Source organism: Buteo buteo, chromosome 13, assembly GCF_964188355.1.
Source record: "Buteo buteo chromosome 13, bButBut1.hap1.1, whole genome shotgun sequence".
NCBI classification, from domain to species: domain Eukaryota; kingdom Metazoa; phylum Chordata; class Aves; order Accipitriformes; family Accipitridae; genus Buteo; species Buteo buteo.
Window position 1 is genome coordinate 1,188,747 of NC_134183.1, and position 11,731 is coordinate 1,200,477.

Below are 11,731 nucleotides of genomic sequence, written 5' to 3' on the forward strand. Positions count from 1 at the left end.
GGGGCCGATCCCGCCCCGCAGTCGGCAGCGTGACGTGGGCCGGGGCCGCCGCGCCTGCTGGGAGGCCGGGCCGGCGGGGGCCATGGCGGGGCCGGCGGGGGCCATGGCGGGGCCGCCGCTCGCCGCCGCCGCCGCGCTGCTGGCGCTGCTGGTGCCCGCCGCGGCTCCCAGCCCCGGGGCCGCCGGCTGCGAGGTGCCCCCGGGCGGCCGCTTCGACTGCGGCCCCGAGCGGCTGCTGTCGCGGGAGGGCTGCGAGGCGCGGGGCTGCTGCTACGAGCCCGGTCCCGGTCCCGGCTCCGGCTCCGGCCCCGGTCCTCCCTGGTGCTTCTTCCCCCGTGGCTACCGCAGCTACCGGGCGGAGAACCTGACGGCCACCGCCAGCGGTTACACCGCCGGGCTCCGCCGCGTCGCTGCCAGCTTCCTACCGGGGGAGGTGGGCAGCCTGCGGCTGGACGTGGCGATGGAGACCCCCGCCCGCCTGCGCTTCACGGTGCGCCCCCGACCCGGCACCCCGGTCCCGGTCCCGGTCCCGCTCCCGGCTGACCGCCCCCCTCTCTTGCCCCCGCAGCTGCGGGACCCGGCCCGGCAGCGCTACGAGGTGCCCCTGGCCACGCCGCGGGTGAGCGGCCGAGCCGCCTCCACGCTCTACGGGGTGCGGGTCAACCAGGATCCCTTCGGCCTCGTCGTCTACCGGCAGCGCGGCGGGCAGGTCCTGTAAGTGCCCGTCCTGCCCCGAGCCGGGTGAAGGCCCCCCCTCGCCTTCCCGAAGGGATTCGGTCCGGAAGCGGGACCTGACACCGACCCCAGTGATGTGCGGGATGGGAGCTGGGGTGCGGCAGGGGACGCTGGGGATGGCACCAGGGTGGCTGTCAGTGGCTGCGGGGGCTTTGCTTTGACCCCCTCCGCAATTCGGTGGCTGGGAAGGGAAACAGAAATCCCGGAGCTCAGCCAAAACCTGCTTTTGTTTCACGTGGTGACGAGCATCCGTGTCCCTCCCCAGGGCTGGTGGTCCTCCAGCTCATTGCCTTCCTCTTCCCCGGCTGCTGGGCACCGCCGGGGCTGTTTGCCAGAGTCTCCCTTTCTCTCCGGCAGGCTGAACACCACCGTCGCGCCCCTCTTCTTCGCAGACCAGTTCCTGCAGATCTCCACCTCCTTGCCTTCCCATTTCATTTCTGGGCTGGGGGAGCACCTGACGCCGCTGGTCCTCGACACGGCGTGGACCAGGGTCACCCTCTGGAATCGGGACATGGCGCCTGTGGTACAGAGTGGGGCTGAGGCAGAGGGAGAGGGCTCATCTGTGCTCGCAGGGGCGGCCCCGTGGCCTCTTAGGTCTTGTCCAGGGCTGGGAAAAGGCGTCCGAGCCTCTTGAGCTCTGGGACCTGGCCTCAGCCCTGGGCAAGCCCATGGGACTGTTGTCCCCAGGTCGGGCTTTGTACCCCCTGGGGGTCTGTGCTGCTCAGAAGCCGCTTTCCCCGGCGCGGTCCAGGGCTCTTGCTCGGGGCAGAGCTCTGCCGACTTGGGCAGTGCTTGGGGCTGCGAGCCCTGGGTTTGCACTCCAAGCCGTGACGGTGCTTCTGGGCAGAGGCGAGGGGCAGGCGCCTGGGTGGGTGGGTGGGTGCTGCGCCAGGGTCTCCAGCGGAGTCTTGCCGGCACCGCGCTGTGCTCTGTTCCAGCCCCAGGTCAACCTCTACGGCTCCCACCCTTTCTACCTGGGGATGGAGGACGGTGGTTCGGCCCACGGTGTCTTTCTGCTGAACAGCAACGCAATGGGTGAGTCCCGCGGAGGCACTGGGCACAGGCTTGGCCCCCGTCCCTGTCCTCAGCTTATTCCTCCGGTGCTTGTGCTTCCCCAGACGTGCTCCTGCAGCCCAGCCCGGCCCTGACCTGGCGCACGACGGGTGGGATCCTGGATTTCTACGTTTTCCTGGGGCCTGACCCCAAGAGCGTGGTGCGGCAGTACCTGGATGTCATCGGTAGGGCCGAGCCGTGGGTGGGGGGTACGGGCGCTCCGGGGGTGGCTTTGCCGGGATGCTACGAGCGGCGCGGTAGGGCCGGTGGGGCAGAGCGGGGCTGCGGGGGAACGCGATGCTGGGCTGTCCCTGCGCCTGCCTGGCCAGCACCCACCCTTCCCGGCTTCCAGGGTTCCCCTTCATGCCCCCGTACTGGGGCCTGGGCTTCCACCTCTGCCGCTGGGGTTACTCCTCCACCGACATCACCCGGCAGGTCGTGGCCAACATGACGGCAGCCCGCTTTCCTCTGGTAGGTCTCGGCTGCTCCCCGGAGCCTCTGCCTGGGAGCGGCCATGGGGGGCTGATGGGGAGCCCCCATGGGGCGGGGGTCCCGTGGGAGCGTGCCGGAGTCCCTGCTCCTCCCCGAGCACCGGGCGCTGGCATTTGCAGGATGTGCAGTGGAACGACCTGGATTACATGGACGCCAAGAGGGATTTCACCTTCAACAAGAAAAGCTTTAAGGACTACCCGGAGATGGTGCGGGACTTCCATCGCAGCGGCCTGAGGTACATCATGATCGTGGTGAGTGACACCCCCGGCCGTGCCAGGGCTCCCGCACGAGTGGGCTGGCACCGGGGTTTCCGACTGTCCCTGAGGGCGGTGATGGAGCTTCCCCTGAGGAAGGCAGAGGAGGCCGTTCCCTGCCCTTGCTGGTGAAGCCCTGGCTTTGTGCACCACCAGGATCCTGGGATCAGCAGCTCGGGACCTCCCGGCACCTACAAGCCCTACGATGAGGGACTGAAGCGAGGGGTGTTCATCCGAAACGCCACTGGGCAGCCCCTGATTGGGAAGGTGCGTACGGGGAGCAGCCCTGGTCCCCGCGGGAGGGGGCTTGCGTGGGGCCCCGAGAGCTGGAGGGAAACACCCGGGGAATGGCCATGGTGGAAAATGGGAGAATGGCACACGGGGGCTGCGGGGTGCAGTGGGGCCAGGGACAGCGGGGCTTTGCCTGTTGCTGACTCACTCCCGTAGGTCTGGCCGGGTCCGACGGCCTTCCCGGACTTCACCAACCCCGAGACTCACGAGTGGTGGCACGACATGGTGAAGGACTTCCATGACCAAGTGCCCTTTGATGGCATGTGGATTGTGAGTGGCCCCCGCAGAGCTGCCGGCTGCAGCTCACTGGCTCCTGCCCTGCAGTTCTGCTGGGCTCCGGCGCGGCAGCGAGGGCATCCCGTCCTTTCCCTCCCCTTCCATTCCCTCCCCAGGACATGAACGAGCCATCGAACTTCGTGGAGGGCTCCCAGGATGGCTGCCCCAACAACAGCCTGGAGCAGCCCCCCTACGTGCCAGGTACAGGGGGCGAGTACCAGCCTCTGCCTGGGGGTGCGAGGAGCCCCAGGAGGAATCCGGGGATGCTCCGGTCCCAGCCGAGCAGGCTCCGAGCTCACCCTCACCACCGCCCCTCCCGTATAGGTGTGTTTGGAGGACGCCTCCGAGCTGGAACCATCTGTGCCTCCAGCCAGCAGTACCTGTCCTCCCACTACAACCTGCACAGCCTGTACGGGCTGACCGAGGCCATCGCCTCCCACGAGTAAGCCTGGGATTCGTGCCGCAGCTCTTGCTGTCCTAGAGGAGCTGGTGCACATCCCAGGGGATGCCAGAGCCGGGAGAGAGACCCCTCCCCGCACTGCAGCATGGGCAATTTGGGCGTGGGGGGCATTTGGTGGGTGGGCGAGGGTTTGGTTTATACTGCAGTGCGCTGCCTGCTGCTGCCAGCCCAGCGCTGGAGGGGGCTGGAAGCAGCTCCTGGGCTGGAGCTGGTGCAATGCAGCCGCGCTGGCTCCTGGGCTGGGGGCTTGTGTCCTGAGCACTGCCCCATGTCACCTTCCCCATGGGCAAGATGGTGCTGGGCGTCTGCTCTGGCACGTGTCAGCTCTGCGCTGCTGCCGGGAGCCGCTGACCCCCTTCCCCGGCTGGGTGGTGCTGAGCGGACCCCATCCTGCCCGCAGCGCGCTGCTGAGGGTCCGGGGCAAGCGCCCCTTCGTCATCTCGCGCTCCACGTTTGCTGGGCACGGGCGCTACGCGGGACACTGGACAGGGGACGTCAGCAGTGACTGGGAGCAGCTCTACTACTCCGTACCAGGTAGGCTGCGGGGCGCTGGGGCTGCATCCACCCCTGCATCCCCCCCGCGCCTCCCCCACAGCCAGCAGCTTCTCCTCGGGCTCTGTGCCCGAGGTGCCGCGGAGCCCTGATGCCCTCTGCACCCCCTCCGCAGAGGTGCTGCTCTTCAACCTCTTCGGGGTGCCGCTGGTGGGTGCCGACATCTGCGGCTTTGTGGGTGACACGTCCGAGGAGCTGTGCGTGCGCTGGACCCAGCTGGGCGCCTTCTACCCCTTCATGAGGAATCACAACGACCACGGCACCCGGGTGAGCACCGGGAGCCCTCGCGGGTGGGGGGGGGGCAGCTGGGTGGACGGGGCAGGGGTGGGTGCTCTGGGGCTGCGCGAGGGGCTGCCCTGCCTGCGTGGGAAGGCGGCTGGCGCAGCTGTGGGGCTGCGTCCCATCGGTGCCGGGGTCATGCCGTGGGGAGTCTGTCCTGCATCCCCAAAAGGCGCCCACCGTTCCTCCCCGCGCAGTCCGAGCATTCCCCTTCGGCTTCTCCCCTACAGCCGCAGGAGCCATATGCCTTCAGCCCGGCCGCCCAGGCTGCCATGAGGAATGCCCTCCGCCTCCGCTACTCCCTCCTGCCCTTCCTCTACACCCTTTTCCACCGGGCTCACTCCGCCGGGGAGACAGTGGCACGGCCCCTCTTCCTTGAGTAAGTGCCGACCCATCCAGGGCCGATGGGTGCCGGTCCCCGCCGGGCTCAGCGGGAGGTGGGCACAGGGTCTTCCTGGCGCTGCGCTACCCCTCCGCATCCCTCCCCAGGTTCCCCAAGGACCCCAACACCTGGGCCGTGGACCGCCAGCTCATGTGGGGCGGGGGGCTGCTCATCACACCCGTGCTGGAGGCAGGAAAGACCAAAGTCAGCGGCTACTTCCCGGCGGGGACGTGGTACAGCCTTGCGGGGGTGGGTGCTCCCCTGCCGCGCCACGGGGGTCTCAGGTGGCCGCACGGTGGGTCCCCGCACTCCACCACTGGTACCGGCCCCCCAGGGCTGTGTTCAAGGCTCTTTCCTCGCCTGCCCTCTCTCGTGGCCATTCGAGGGCAGCAACGCTGGGCTGGGACCCCCTCGGGCACGCTGTGCCCTGCGCCTAATAACTCCTTCCCCTTTTTGTTGTCATTTAGGACTCCACCATCCACAGCAAAGGGCAGTGGATCCTCTTGCCAGCTCCCCTGGACACCATTAACGTCCACGTCCGCGCAGGGCACATCCTGCCCCTGCAGGTGAGCCCCCTCCGTGCTGCGGTGATGCCGCGGTGACCTGCTTGGCCAGCCCCTGCCGGCGCGTGGGGCAGGACGGAGGGCTGCAACATGGTCACCGGCGGACTGGACATTGCCGAATAAGCCGCGAGGCTGCGGTGGTCGGCCGGGGCTGGGGAAAAGCGACTCCCGCAGCGCTCGGAGCTGTGTCTGGTCCTGGGCTGCAGGAGCCTGCATTCAGCACCGCTGAGTCCCGCAAGAAGGGAATGGCCTTGGTCGTGGCGCTGACACCGGACGGCTTCGCTAGAGGAGACCTGTTCTGGGATGACGGGGAGAGCTGGCAGACCTTTGAGAAGGGGGACTACACTGAGATCCTCTTCCTGGCCACACATGTGAGCGAGGGGGGCGGTTCTAGCGGGGGGCACCGGACACGGGCATTCACTGCCACGCGCAGGTCCTGGTGGCCCTGGGGCACACGCGGTCACGGGCAGCACCGTGCCCTGGTGCAGCCAAGGTGCGTCATGCCGAAAGTGCCAGGCTGAGCGGCTACAGCACTGTGCGCTGGTGGGGTGGTGGGGTCCCATGGGGGCTGTACCCCACCGGGAACCCCCTTAGGAGGGGGAGAGGCTGCGCTGGGGAGGTGGCTGCTCTCTTCTTGCACCCACAGTGCTGCGTAGCAGCAGATGCTCTCCAGCCCCATCCCTCTGATAAATGGCTTTGCCGCTCCGCAGTGACGGCAGAGTACCCGTACCCCCCCGGACCCGGTGCCCTGCAGACAGGCAGTGCATCGGGCAGGGCACATCGAGAAGCCCTGGGGGTGTGTGGGGTGGCTGGAAGCCCAGAATGTGGAGTGATGGACCCCTGTCCCCGCAGGGTGCCGTGCTCAGCCAGCTCCTGCAGGTGGGCGCCCACCTTGACGGGGTCCTGCTGGAGGCTGTGACCGTGCTGGGTGTCACCAGCCCTCCCCGGCAAGTCCTGGCCAATGGTGCCCTTGTGGGTGACTTCTCCTACCGCAGTGACACGCAGGCGAGTGCTTGTCCCCACCGTGGGAGGGGGCGGCGGCGGGGGCGAGCTGCCAGCCGGTGGCTGGGAAGGGACCTGGGGCTCAGTGGAGGGTCTGGCGGGGTTTGCCTGCAGTGATGGCACAGTACCTGCTTTGTTGGCACCAAGGAGCGTAAAGGGCTGCCCGGCGTGGGCTGCGTTGCTGCCCTGGGGCTGGGGCAGGATTAGGCTGTGGAAGGGGGCAAGGATGGGGAGATGGAGGATGGGAAGAATGCGTGGGGATGGGGATGGAGCTCTGCGAGGAGCAGTGGCACGGCTCTGCTCCTGGGGCTGTCTGCCATGGGCACCCTTCCTGGGGAGGTCTGTGGGACCGGGGCTGTGTTGGGGTGCACCCCAGGGAGGCAGGACACCCCCCTCGGCTCTGACACCCCCTGGGCTCCATCCTGGCCAGTTCTCACCATGCTGACCCTTCCTTCTCCCACTCAGGTGCTGAGAGTCCCCGTATCGCTGCCAATGTGGGAACAGTTTGTGATCACTTGGACCTGAGCCCGTGCTGGATTTGTGCCACTCAGTGGGGAGAGGTGATGCTGCTCCCTCCGGCTCTGGGGCCGAATCTGTCCCATCCTTTGTAAAACCAGAGTTGCTGCTGCTTCTCCCACACAATTCAGCTCCTGGGCTTTGGCTTCCCTTGTGGCTAACATGACTTAACTGGAGATGTGTGCACTGGACTTGCGTCAGGGTGGGGGGGGCTTGCACAACCCCTAGGGATGGGGAAGCCCTCATCTCCTCCAAAATGGGGAAAAAAAGACCCAAGTGCCTCATGAGACAGCAAACCTGTTAACATGTGGAACTGGTAACCTGTTGAGGGACTGCGGGGAGTCTCCTGGCTGTGTTTTTGGGGAGGGGGATCCATGCAGCTGGGCGAGGGAGCGGTGCTGTGAATAAAGTTGCTGTTTGCTGGGAGCACCCTCAGGCCATGCCTGTGCCTCTGTCTGCCAGTGCCTGTCCTGAAATGTGGTGCTGAGCCCTGGCTCAGCGCTCCTGCCCAGCTGGAACCCCCTGGCTCTGTCCCAGCCTTGGGGCCTCCAGCGGGACCGTCTGCAACCCTTGCAGGCTTCACCCCATTTCCCAAAGCATTGGGGGACCCCCGGCTGCTCCCGCAGCCCTGGCTGTGCCGCAGAGCCCGTCCTGCCGGCTCCAAGCCCAGGGACTGCTGCCGTCCGGGGGCTGCCAGCCCCGGCCCCCACCGTGCGGCTCTGGTCGAGCCTCTGCTGCGCAGGGAGGGAGCAGACGACGTCACCCCTGGGCCTGCGCACCTCGGGGACTCTGGGCACTTTTTGGATATTTTGTTAAATTAAACCGTACCCCTGCCGCCTCCTTGCTGGTACCCCCTGGCCTGTTTTCCTCAAAGGGTGTGCAGCCGCCCCTCTGCAGCGGGGCTGGCAGCAGGCAGTCCTGCACGGAGACCGTGGCACCGGGAGCTGGCTCCAGGTAAAAACGGAGCCTTCTTCTCCAGAGGCTTTATTGAGAAGCAACTTGGCCCTATGACTTCTCTGGCCGAGAATAAAGGCACGAGGATCCCTGAATGCTCCAGGGCCAGGCGGTGTTTGTGATACAGAGGGGCGTCACCCAGCTGGGATCCCGCTCCGACCCCCTCGTGCCCGACGGGCAGCGCACGGCTGTCCCGTGGCAATGGGGGACGCCAGGCAGAGGTGATGCTCACAGCTCGTTGTGCAGTGGCCGGCACTGGGGGCTCAGTTTCTCCTCCAGGACAGCGTCAGGGGCACATACCCAAGGGTCACCCGTGTCCCACTGCCACTTCAAGAGCTGCGTGCGAAGCAGCTGGAAGACGGTGGCGTAGCGGGGGTCAGGGGCCAGGTTCTGGCTCTCGGTGGGGTCACGGCTGCAGTCGAAGAGCTCCCAGCGGTCCCTGTAGTAGTACTGGTGCAGGGTCTTGTTCCAGTGGGTTGGCTGCCCGGCCCTGGTGCGGTTGAGCAGGTCTTGGAAAGTGGGCGAGACGTAGAAGTCCTGGTCGATGGGAAAGGGCATCTTGTAGTTGAGGTTGTGAATGAGGCGGAACTGGTGGTGCTGGATGGCTCGCATGGGGTAGTACATGGTCACCTCGTGGTGGCTCTGGCTGCTGAAGGCGGTGGCCCACGGCTGCTCCGACTCCAGCGCTGGCAGGAGAGACTTTCCAGTGAGCTGCACCCGCTTCGTGCCAAAGATGCTGTAAGAAGGGTAGGGGATGGAGAACCAGTCCAAAATGGTCGGTGTCAGATCTGGAGGGGAAGAGAAGGGTGAGAGGAGGGGCTGGCACCCGTGGGAAGAAACTCAACCCCGGAGAGGGGCAGAAAGGTCCCCGGGGTCTGCTGCCCTGTGGGCTGCAGATGGTCCTGGGACGAGCTGCAGAGCTGAGCCCCGGGATGACGTCCCTGCAGGGGACCCTGCTGCTCTGTCAGCCCTCCTCTCCCTTCCCCGGGGTCAGCCGTGCCAATGCTGAGGGCTGCAGGCTGTCCTCCGCGAGAGGACCCTGGGTTTTGGCGTGGGGAGGGTGGGAACCCGCTCACGCTCCCCCGGCACAGCTCTGCGTGCCTCTGCTCCCTCCTGGGGGGGCACGGGCTCTTACCCAGGAGGGTGGCGAAGGCCTGGCTGACCTGCCCCCAGCGCTCGGTGTGCTCGGGGGAGGAGATCAGCAGGGGCTCGGCGGTGCCGGACCGGTAGAGGTTGGTCCTGCCGCTGGGGAAGGGGATGCCGTTGTCGGAGGTGTAGATCACCAGCGTGCTGTTGTGGAAGCCGGCACGCCGCAGCTCCTCCAGGACCAGCCCGATCCCTGTGGATGGAGGGGCAGAGCTGAGGGGGGGGGTGGGAGGGATCGCAGCGCTCGCCGGCAGCAGCCTGGCCCCCGCGGCTCCTACCTTGGTCCATGCGCCCGATGGTTGTGTACTGGGCTGCCAGGTCCGCCCGGGCAGCCGGCGTGTCTGGAACAAAGTGGGGAACCTAAATGCAGAACGGGAAAGTGGCACGTGGCGACCACAGGGAAGGAGGTCGCGGGTACGCCGGGGTGGCCTTCACCAGTTGTCGCCCATAACGCTGACGGCAGTGACCGAGGTGGGGGCCAGCCTGCAGCCGGCCTGGCTCCGGCGGAGGCTGCCGAAGTGTGCAGCTCCCATACGGCCCCGCACAGCGCCATATAGCCCCATGCAGCCCCGTACAGCCCCATGCAGCCCCACAGGCTCCCACCTGCACTTGCTCTGGGCGATAGAGCTGTGGCTTCCAGTCAGGGATCCAGCCCATGCCTCTCTCTCCGTTGCCAAATTTCTCACAAAAGGCCCCGTATTGGGGCTGGGAGTGCCCGCAGCGGTGGGGGTCGTGGAAGGCGACGTAGAGGAAGAAAGGCCTAGAGACGGAGAGGGTGGAGGTGGAGGTGGTGTAGCAAAGGGCTGCCCACCCCCCCGAGACCTTCCCTGGGCTGTGCAGGGGTGAGCTGGGGTCGACGGGGGGAGTCCCACCTAATCTGGGCTTCTGGATGTGGGGTGACCCTGAGACAAGGTGTCCCTTCCTATTTGTGACCAACTGGGACATGGAGACATGTCTTCAGCGAGGCCGGTTTCCCTCTCCTCTCCCGTGCCCCCTCTCAGCCTGCCCTAGGGACGCTGGGTCCGTCTCACCTCTCATCCTGGCTCTGCAGGAACTGCCGGACAAGCGCTTTGATTCGAGTGATGTTTCTCCCAACCTGCAAGACCGAACTGTTCTCCTCTGTGTAGGCGAAGTCAAAGGGGTAGACAGCCTCGGGCCCAACATGCTTCTTCCCAATTATCCCTGCAAGAACGCAGACAGGCGGTGTGCCGGGAGAAGCGGGGAGCGGGGAGTAGGACGCTGGCTGCTGCTGCTGTCTCCTTCCAGGGAGCTGACACAGATCATCCACTCCAGCACGGGCTGCGCTCAGCAAACGCTGGTGAGAGTGGAAGATGCTGCCAGCTTCTCCAGTCATTTCTGCCGGTTGCAGAGGCACTTCCACATCTGGTCAGAAAATGGGACCCACGCGGGGACCACGCTGCCCCAGGTCACAAGTGTGGGTAAGTGCGAGAGCAGCTGAACAGCCTGGGTGGAAGTTTGGGTCAAGCACGAGCCTTGAGTGAGCCTGGGAACCAGGAAGGAGCGGGATGGGGAACAGAAGTGAAACTGAGGTGTAACGAGGATGGCAGAGGAGCAGCGGTGGGGGGAGCAAAGCGAAACCCAGGTGTCAGCACAGAGCATGGGCAAGGGTCCAGTCGGTGCTGTCTAGCTCGCAGGCAGGTCAGCCGTCAAGCTCTCGCAGCCGATGGGGTTCGGTGCACAGAGCAGGGGGGTTTCCCTGCCCGTGTCACTTGCCCAGAGCTCCCTACCTGTCCGGACGCGTGCTTGGCTGAGCAGCCGGGGCAGGCTCTGCACGCTGTCGAAGGAATTGAAGTGGTGCACGTCCTGGTGCAGCCCGTACATCCCATTCTGGTGCTGCAAGCAGGGAGAGACAACACGGTTGGACGACGTCTGCCAGCCTGGCCCCCAAACAAGTCCAGCCGTGCAAGAAGTGTGTGTGCATGGGAAGCAGGTCCCAGGGGTCAGGGGAGAGAGAGGGTCAGTGGGAATGGGGGGATCGCCAGGTCCTGTGACCATGCTGTAAGCACGCCGGCTCCGGTCATCCCCGAGCGCCCACCGCGGACTGGCAGCCCCCACCCCGGCGCACGCGGATGCCCCTACCTGGGGTAAGCCGGTCAGGATGCTGGCCCGGCTGGGGGAGCAGCTGCTGACGGAGGTGAAGGCGTTCTGGAAGACCACGCTGCGCCGGGCCAGCGCGTCCAGGTTGGGTGTCCGGATGGCCGAGTTGTTGTAGGTGCCGCTCTCAAAGCCACCGTCATCCGCTGCAGCGGGAGGGGTGCGGGGTGAGCCCTCCGGCACCGCCCTGACCCCCGGCGTGTCCCCAGCCGTGCTGGGGGGGGCAGAGCCCAGGGGACACTGACACCGGGAGCAGCCCTGGGCTGAGGACGTCCCGGGCTGGGGCCGGTGCTGCCGTGACCATCCCGGCAGAGGGGATGCAGCCGGACCCCCGGGACCGTCCCTCCCCCCGCCCACCGGCCTCCCCGAGCCCCGGGCAGGGTTACCCCGTCCCAGGGCTGGGGGCGGCGGACCCGGGACCGGTCCCGGGGCTCCGTCGGGCCGGCGGCCGCACTCACCCAGCAGAAGCAGCACGTTGCGGGCCGGGGCCGGGGCTCGGGCCCCGCCGGTGCGGAGCGCGCCCAGCAGCAGCAGCACCCCCAGCGCCCAGGCCCGCATGGCACCGGTACCGGCACCGGCACCGGGCGGGCGGCGGCGGGGCTCGGCGGCTCCTCCGGCCGCCCCGGCTCCTCCTCTGCCCCGGTCACATGAGGCGGCCCCG

The 11,731-nt window shown here is 67.1% G+C and overlaps 2 protein-coding genes across 4 annotated transcripts; one reads left to right on the forward strand and one right to left on the reverse strand.

The window, feature by feature from the left end:
* The first annotated feature begins 46 nt into the window (after nucleotides 1-46).
* GAA (alpha glucosidase) lies at nucleotides 47-7,281 on the forward strand. Of its 2 annotated transcripts, XM_075044137.1 has the most exons (19): nucleotides 47-490; nucleotides 569-714; nucleotides 1,093-1,258; nucleotides 1,674-1,770; nucleotides 1,854-1,973; nucleotides 2,141-2,259; nucleotides 2,400-2,531; nucleotides 2,691-2,801; nucleotides 2,982-3,095; nucleotides 3,218-3,302; nucleotides 3,426-3,543; nucleotides 3,962-4,095; nucleotides 4,229-4,380; nucleotides 4,623-4,771; nucleotides 4,882-5,023; nucleotides 5,242-5,340; nucleotides 5,544-5,708; nucleotides 6,190-6,342; nucleotides 6,805-7,281. In XM_075044137.1, exons 1-19 carry the CDS (start codon nucleotides 83-85, stop codon nucleotides 6,862-6,864), a joined length of 2,670 nt encoding a protein of 889 aa, XP_074900238.1. In that variant the 5' UTR covers nucleotides 47-82; the 3' UTR covers nucleotides 6,865-7,281. The 2 variants fall into 2 exon arrangements, with proteins under 2 accessions (XP_074900238.1, XP_074900239.1); XM_075044138.1 differs by lacking the exons at nucleotides 6,190-6,342; nucleotides 6,805-7,281 and having other exon boundaries at nucleotides 4,882-5,069; nucleotides 5,544-5,706.
* Nucleotides 7,282-7,825: 544 nt separating this feature from the next.
* On the reverse strand, nucleotides 7,826-11,697 carry SGSH (N-sulfoglucosamine sulfohydrolase). 2 transcript variants are annotated; one of them, XM_075044151.1, is made up of 8 exons: nucleotides 11,529-11,697; nucleotides 11,056-11,216; nucleotides 10,704-10,809; nucleotides 9,987-10,137; nucleotides 9,559-9,715; nucleotides 9,234-9,315; nucleotides 8,945-9,148; nucleotides 7,826-8,597 (listed from the first exon to the last, which is right to left on the reverse strand). In XM_075044151.1, the coding sequence occupies exons 1-8, from the start codon at nucleotides 11,626-11,628 to the stop codon at nucleotides 8,038-8,040; spliced, it is 1,521 nt and encodes a 506-aa protein (XP_074900252.1). In that variant the 5' UTR covers nucleotides 11,629-11,697; the 3' UTR covers nucleotides 7,826-8,037. The 2 variants fall into 2 exon arrangements, with proteins under 2 accessions (XP_074900252.1, XP_074900253.1); XM_075044152.1 differs by having other exon boundaries at nucleotides 8,200-8,545.
* Between the last annotated feature and the right edge of the window lie 34 nt (nucleotides 11,698-11,731).

Excerpts from the sequence above, each read along its gene's own strand:
- GAA (XM_075044137.1), top strand. The coding sequence starts at position 83 with ATGGCGGGGCCGGCGGGGGCCATGGCGGGGCCGCCGCTCGCCGCCGCC. Across the intron at positions 715-1,092 it reads CAGCGCGGCGGGCAGGTCCT|GCTGAACACCACCGTCGCGC; the intron begins GTAAGTGCCCGT and ends TCTCTCCGGCAG. Across the intron at positions 2,802-2,981 it reads GGCAGCCCCTGATTGGGAAG|GTCTGGCCGGGTCCGACGGC; the intron begins GTGCGTACGGGG and ends TCACTCCCGTAG.
- SGSH (XM_075044151.1), bottom strand. The coding sequence starts at position 11,628 with ATGCGGGCCTGGGCGCTGGGGGTGCTGCTGCTGCTGGGCGCGCTCCGC. Across the intron at positions 11,217-11,528 it reads CAACGTGCTGCTTCTGCTGG|CGGATGACGGTGGCTTTGAG; the intron begins GTGAGTGCGGCC and ends CTCCCGCTGCAG. Across the intron at positions 8,598-8,944 it reads GGCCTTCGCCACCCTCCTGG|ATCTGACACCGACCATTTTG; the intron begins GTAAGAGCCCGT and ends CTTCCCCTCCAG.